The 7,388-nt window shown below is 41.9% G+C and overlaps 1 protein-coding gene across 2 annotated transcripts; it reads left to right on the top strand.

Annotated features, from left to right (window-relative positions):
• The first annotated feature begins 972 nt into the window (after window positions 1–972).
• Window positions 973–6,456, top strand: zbtb39 (zinc finger and BTB domain containing 39). Of its 2 annotated transcripts, none has more exons than XM_015059202.1 (5): window positions 973–1,186; window positions 2,252–2,835; window positions 3,385–3,868; window positions 4,456–4,809; window positions 5,546–6,456. In XM_015059202.1, exons 2-5 carry the CDS (start codon window positions 2,285–2,287, stop codon window positions 6,434–6,436), a joined length of 2,280 nt encoding a protein of 759 aa, XP_014914688.1. In that variant the 5' UTR covers window positions 973–1,186; window positions 2,252–2,284; the 3' UTR covers window positions 6,437–6,456. The 2 variants fall into 2 exon arrangements, with proteins under 2 accessions (XP_014914688.1, XP_014914689.1); XM_015059203.1 differs by having other exon boundaries at window positions 974–1,186; window positions 3,385–3,859.
• Window positions 6,457–7,388: the final 932 nt, after the last annotated feature.

The following is a 7,388-nucleotide window of genomic DNA, read 5'->3' as shown; positions in this document are numbered from 1 at the left end:
ATTAATATCTATAAACTGGCTTTTATCATCCCTTCTGTGAGTGTTAGAGCCAGGCTACAGAGATTTTCTTTTAAATTGTTTAATTATGAGAATATAACTGGTAATAAATGGTTCAAAAAAAGTTTACAAAAATGAAATCTTCAAAAGTAAAACAAAAAACTGATTAATCAATAAAATCAATTTATCGCCCAGCCATAGTCGAGGTCACAAACTAAATAAAACCAGAAAAGGAAAGTGTGTATGTGAAAAAATCAGTTTTGAAATTTAGAGCTATATGTTGGGGAATGTCAAATTTGGTATGTGTGCTGTCCAGAGGTCTATAAAAGAGTTTGTGCTTAAAGATAAACAGGTATTCAATACTGAGGTTCCTCATGGTTCGTTTGTCGTGAAACAGGCTGTTAATTGAAATAAATTCCTTCACTGTTTCACTGAAGTTGTGTCTGCAGAGCCATTTTTCCCTGAAACATCCTCACACCAGCGCACACAACAGTTGCTTTACAAAGGCTAAAACGGGAAAGTTTTTATGCTGTACATCCACTTGAAAATGGTTTTTGCACACATTAGTCCAAAATCATACTGTCTATAACTTGTGCTTCTATTTTGAAATGTATACTTGATTCATATCACACTATGGTTTGTTGTTGTTGTTCCCCCTGCATGGTGAGGTACTTCCCTTTTCTATGGCACGTCAACATTCTGTAAACAGTATGCACATAAAAAAGAGGACATTTTGTTAAATATTCAGTTCATTTTTAACATATTTTCACATGATGACGTCTGAGCTCATTTTGTATTTATTTGTGAAAAAGAAAGTGATTTAATTGTACTTTACCTTGTTTTAATTATAAAACGAAAGATATTAACAAATATTTCCTAGCTGAGGAAAAAGGGAAGACACTATTTCTTTCTTTCTTTCTTTCTTTCTTTCTTTCTTTCTTTCTTTCTTTCTTTCTTTCTTTCTTTCTTTCTTTCTTTCTTTCTTTCTTTCTTTCGGTTGCTTTTTTGTCTGCAGCACCACCTCCAGACGCTAGAGGGCGAGGTCTCCGGTCTAGTCTTAACGTCATACGTCATAAACATGCGACTGCTCGTCAAACGGTACTATAATTAACGTGGAGAGCCACCTGAGTCTGTTTGAAAACAAAGGAAAACAGGAGCGTTTTTTCAGCTTAGACGATGTTTCCAATGGGTAAGTCTTTATGATAATAATAGTAATGACAAGAACAATAATAATGATGTTTTATTGACGTAAACCGAGCGTAAGTGGCGGGTTTGAGGTGTTTGTGAGCGGAGATGGTCTGGATGTGTTTGAGCTCCGTTAGTTTTATTCAAAGCTGCAGATCGGGTTCAATAAAAGTTTATTTATATCAGTTTATCTTTAAAACTGAAGCTCATATATTGTATAGATTTAATTTAAGTATTAATTACTGGTAATTTTGTATAGGTAAGGCTTGTAGCTAGGGTTGCCACCCGTCCCGTAAAATACGGAATCGTCCCGTATTTGGCTGTTAAATGTTGCGTCCCATATTGAACCGATACGGGACGCGATTTGTTCCCTGTTTCTATACATGTCCCATAGACACGCCTATCACACACATATCAGCACTAAGTGTAACAATACTAACCAAAATAAAACACAGGAAATATTAAGGTCAGTTAAATTCTCGTTGCGGGAGCTAAACGACCTCCAGAACGCTACGGACCGACGCTGTTGTCGCGGTTGCCTAGAGACGGACTGTCTACCCGCGTCTTTTTAAAACATCCTCTAAAATAAACGTTTCATTGCCTAATATGCAATGACGGCTTGAATCTTTACAGCAAAGGATGCATCTGCAGCAAAAAATAAATAAAAAATACATTTAACGTGAACATTTCAGCACTTTCTGCCCAATGTAACATCAACAAAGTATATTCTTTGGATTAATCAATTCATACGTGAATAGCAAAATGTGCTTAGTAAGATTTATTTTTCTACAGAATTTGAACCAGTTGAAGCTAAAATGATATTTGAGGAGTTCTGCATAGAATAGATTTACAAACATGCTGTTTTTTATCTTGAATATAAAATGTTTTTATACATTTCTGGCTTAATTACTGCATTGAGTGTGTTCTTTCAGTAACATTAATCATTTACTAAACTAGTTTGATTAATCACAATTAATTTGATTAATTGTTTTAACCCTGCATAATAAATCGGCTTCTAGAGAAGAATTGCTGCAGTGTTGAGCTAACCTCTGTGTGTTTTTCTCTCCAGGAGGTCAGTAGAAGTTCAGCGGCAGCAGCAGGGATGAGGATCCAGCTGAAGGGTCCCAGCCACGCCGCCACCCTGCTGGCGGAGCTCAACCGCTGCCGGCTGATACGTCAGTACTGCGATGTGTTCCTGCAGGTTGGCAGCCGAACATTTGCGGCGCACCGCGCAGTTCTGGCCTGCGCCGGCACGTACTTTCACAACCTGTTCAGCCGGGCGCCGACCACGACATCGCCAGCGTTTTCGCTGGAGTTTGTCTCGCCAGCCAACTTCGAGAAGGTTCTGACGTTTGTCTACACAGGGGAGATCCTGATCGACCTCATCGACGTTGGCGTGCTGTACGAGCTGGCGGAGAGGCTCGGTGTCGGAGAGCTGGTGCGGGCGTGCCATGCCACCTTTCCGGACTTGCAGGTTTCTGCTAAAGCGGGTCGAGACGGAGAGCTGCTGCTGGACTCGGGGTTGATCAGTGGCGGCGTGACCTCTGATCCCTCGTTGTGCTCCTCCGCAGCATCCTGCTCTTCCCTCTCCTCATCGGTCGGTCAGTCTGCTGCGCCGACACCCGCTGCAGCTCCTTCACCTCTTTTCCAGAGGTAGGTAGAGTACACAAAAATTGTATTCGGTTAAAGGAAAAAATATCCATCCAATAAATTACTGAGTAAAAAATATGTGATAAAAAGTCTTCAGAAGTACTGAGTAACTGATCAAATGGTCAATAATGTAATATTTAAAATTTACATCATCAGACTGATCAAAATATATAGTTAAGTGGAGATTCTGGTATTTTTACAATGAAATGACAATAATTCATGTAAGTAACAAAAAATAAAACCAGGTAAAATATTTTTTTTAAAATCAGTTTCTTTCAAAATAAAACTGATGAAACTTTAACAGAAACTGCAGGTGTGTTTCTGGGTCTGGGGAATGTTTGGTTAAAACATGTTTGGTTTTCATTCAGTGGGAAGAAAATCCAGACATTTGACTCGTGTAAGAGGATAAATACTTCATAAATAAATTACTCAAGCAAATGTAAAAAAGTACAGTGTAGTAAAAATACTCATGAAAGTATATTTTTTCCCCCAAAAAAGTTACTCAAGTAAATGTAGCTAGTTACTGCCCCTCTCTGCTCTCTTCCAACCAAGAACCGGCAGGTTAGAAACCCAGGAAGCCGGTCTGACTCTGGACCTGAAGGCCGAAGACTTCCAGTCCCACATTGGATATGGACAGATGCCGAGCCGCCCGGCGCTGCAGCTGAAAACCGAGCAGAGCTGCGACGACTGCGTGACGCGATGCAACCCTGCGCCCTCTGACCTCTGCTCCCTCCCGGACTCCTCTGCTCAGCTCGGACCCGAAGCGCCGACCTCCTCCTCTGGGGAGCCCCCAGCCCGCCTGCAGGGGGCGACAGTGACGAGCAAACAGGGAGACTGTGTGCTGATGTTTGAGGAGGTTGAAGCGAGGGAGAGTAAAGGTGAGATGGAGGAAGAGGAGTGGCGACAGCTGGCTGGAGAAATAATCGAGCTGAGTGACGATGAGACCTACATGGAGGAGGAAGATGAGGAAGAGGATCTGGTGTGTGTGGAGAACGGCGCAAGAGACGAAGGGAGCAGGAGCGGCCTGGTAAACACAGTTTGTTGCTTAGCAGCAGATTAGCATCTCACTATGATTATTCTGTCGATTAATCGGATTAAAAAGGAGATTAAAAAAACAGGTAAATTTTTAGATTAATCTGATACTTTCTAGAAACTTCTTGGAGATTTCTGAGTTTGAAAAGTTAAAGATTTGCTAGAAAAATGTCTAATTATGATATTCATTTCAGAAGTTGTCTAGAAATGATAGAAATTTCTAAGTTTGAAAAGTTTAAAATTACAAAGAAAAATAAAAAAACAAAACGATGAAGTTTAAAAGCAATTTAAAAAATACTTTTGGAAAGTTTGAATTCGACTTTTGGAAATTTTGTCAAGTTGAAAAGTCGAAAAATTTCAATATTTGAAAGTCGGAAATAAAAAAAAAATTCTATAAAATTCCAGAAATTAATCTACAAATTTCAAAGGTCTTTTTGGCATAAATTTACTCATTTTTTTCTATCTACAATCACCTTAATGGACTTTAAATGGAACCTAAAGATAATTAAAGTTTCCTTTGAGGGTTAAAGGTCAACAGAGCAGAAGCCACTGCTTGTTTTTTGATGGGTTTTTGTGGTTTTTCTCCTGCAGGTGAGCAGAAACCAGCTGTCGTGTAAGGCCTGCTCCGTGCCGCTCCCTGCAGACCCGGTCGCGGTGAAGCGACACGCCGAGTCTCACCTGACGGAGCTGGGCCACTGCCGGCTGTGCGGCGCCTCGTTCCCGGACCGGGCCGCCGCCGTGGCCCATTCCCTCTCCCACGTCAGCGTTCAGCTCTTCTCCTGCGAAATGTGTCGGCAGGAGTTCTGCAGCCAGAGCAAACTGCTGCGCCACCATCACCAGACGGCGGCTACCTACAGCATCCCGCAGGGGGCGCTCATGAGCAGCGGACAGGGCTCAGAGCTGAAGTGTGCGGTGTGCACCAAAACCCTGGGCAAGGACTTCCAGGTAAGTGTCAAAGATAGGCATGTGAGACAAAATTTAATGGATTTTGTTGGAGTTTTTGTGGAAAATAATAAAATAAAGTGGTAAATAATTTAGAAAAATGTTCATAGACATATATTCTGTCTTTTTTTGTTTGTTTTTTTAACATCTGGATACATGCAGTCTATTTATTAAAAGGAATTTTTTTCTTAAGAATAAGGGGGAAAAAACACAATCAAAATAAGATTTTTTAAAATTTAATTTCTGAAAAAAATATTTAAATTAATTTTTATTAACATTTCTAATTAAATAAAAATGTAAATAAAAATGTTTACGTGTTTTACGGCGTGTTACCTAGCAACAGGAGTACATTTGGTCAGCTAGTTTAACCGCTGCATCTGATATACAATGGCTGCTGGAAAAGACAAGTGTTTTGTTGTTGACTTGGCGTCCTGAAACCACTTTCTGCATTCTTGTTGGTTGTGCAGGAGGCTCCACTTCTGTTTTTCAATTTGCAGCTATTTTAATGTGCGAGTGTAAACATTGAGTTGGGGGTGTGGCCAGAAGAATTTGGATTTAAAGTGACAAGACGCATTAAACAGTTCATTCTGACTAAAACCTTTCTCTAAGATTGATTTGTGCAAAAAATGTATTAATCATGTTTTATGTTGCTCATAGAGCCATCTTAACCTGCTCAATGAACCATAATGGGTCACCTTTAAGCCTTTATGGTTATTTTTGTGCTTCTGTTCCTCCTCAGGCGCTCAGAGACCACCTGCTGAGCCACGTGTGTCTGCAGACCCTGACCTGTGGGGTCTGCCACCTGCCTCAGCTCTCCCTCTGCTCACTGCTATGGCATGCCCTTGCCCACCTCTCCCTGCCCGTCTTCACCTGCCCTCACTGTGCCTGCTGCTTTGTAGAGCGCCCCCCGCTGGACAGACACATGGCAGCTCATGCCGACGAGGCGGCTGCTAAGGAGAAGCAGCGTCTAGTACACAAAGCGGAGGAGATGCACTGCTTCCTGTGCCCACAGACGTTTGTCTCCTCCTCTGCCTTCCAGCTCCACCTCGCAATGCACACCTCAGAGTCCCTGAACGACGGCGGCGGTGGCGGTGGCTGCCTCGGCAAGCGGAAAGCCGACCACTCTCTGGACTGTCCTCCATCTTCCTCTTCCTCTTCTCCACGCGACATCAGCGGCCACTCTAAGATCAATCTGGGTTTGGGGATGGCGATCGGCTTCAGCGTACCAGAGAAGCTCGGCTTCCCATCCGCAGCGGGGCAGGACAGTACCGCTGTGGCCGCGGCCATCCGCGGGAAGTGGTACCGCTGTCGCTACTGCGGCAAGCGCTTCGCCCACTCGGGGGAGTTCACCTACCACCTGCGGATCCACACCGGGGAGAAGCCATACCAGTGCAAGGTGTGCCTGCGGTTCTTCAGGGGCCGATCCACCATGATCTGCCACCTGAAGACGCACGCCGGCGCCCTCATGTACCGCTGCACCGTCTGCGGACTCTACTTCTCCACCCTCAAGCTGGTGTCGTCGCACATGGAGCTACACAAGGACCACCTGCCGGCTGACTTCAACATCGAGCAGACCTTCATGTACAACGACCACTCCAAGGAGCCGCTGCTGCCCGCCGGCGACGCCTGAAACACTGACAACATTAAGAACAGAAGGTTTCAGATTACTGTCAGAAAATATCTGGGAAAAAAACATGGAGATTTCTGAGTTTGAAAAGTCAAAAATTTACTAGAAAAAAATTTAAAAAGTGGATTTCTGAGTTTTTGGTGAAAATGTACTCCATTTTTTTATTACTGTTTTTTATTTATAATGGCCCGATTTCTGTTTTGTGCAGCGAGTTTGCAGCATTTTAAACCTGCCGTTGTTTTTGCTGTTTGCAGCATTTTTCTGTTGCATTTTTTGTGTGTTTTGCAGTTTCATCTTTCATCCAATAATTTTGCAAACATTTGATAAATTCGTAGTATTTCCCCCATCCCTCCAAAAAATATATATTTAAAACAGTCCAAATCTGTCCTGGGAACTCTGGTGTGAATTTTGACTCGTACTGAGAATTTTCAGCAATTAATTAGTTCAGCTGTTAAAAAATAACATTTTAAATTTTTTTGCCCAAAATAAAAACACTTTCAAAGAAAAATTGGGCAACTGTCAGAAAACATAAGCTATATAATCAAACACTTTTTGCATTATCTGGAGGATCCATTGTCGTAGTTTAGATGTGGTTTTGTACTTCTGTGTTTGTTTGTGGAAGAAACAGTCAAGTTGCACTTTTAGGATCTGGTTGAGCTGAAAAGCCAACAGAACCAACTGGAATATCTCATTTCTCATGTGCCTGTTGAAGAATTTAACATGTTTTTATGTGTGAATAAATCCTTTAACTCTATGTAAGACGTTGGTGAACATGTGACCTAACAGAAGGCCACTCAGGTTCAAACTGAACTTTTTATCTCTGTTGAAGCACAGAAAGCTGTTGTCTTTATCCAAATTAATCTTTCTTAAGGTTGGGTTTTTAATGTCAGTGAGTGATATTTACATTATTATTAATATAGCTTGTCATTGTAGCATCCAGAACTAATGGTTTTCT

The sequence above is a fragment of the Poecilia latipinna genome, unplaced genomic scaffold (assembly GCF_001443285.1).
Source record: "Poecilia latipinna isolate Pla-1442-1.1 unplaced genomic scaffold, P_latipinna-1.0 Scaffold1612, whole genome shotgun sequence".
NCBI classification, from domain to species: Eukaryota; Metazoa; Chordata; class Actinopteri; order Cyprinodontiformes; family Poeciliidae; genus Poecilia; species Poecilia latipinna.
Note: the sequence above shows the minus strand (reverse complement) of the source record. Positions and strands in the feature narration are given on the sequence as shown.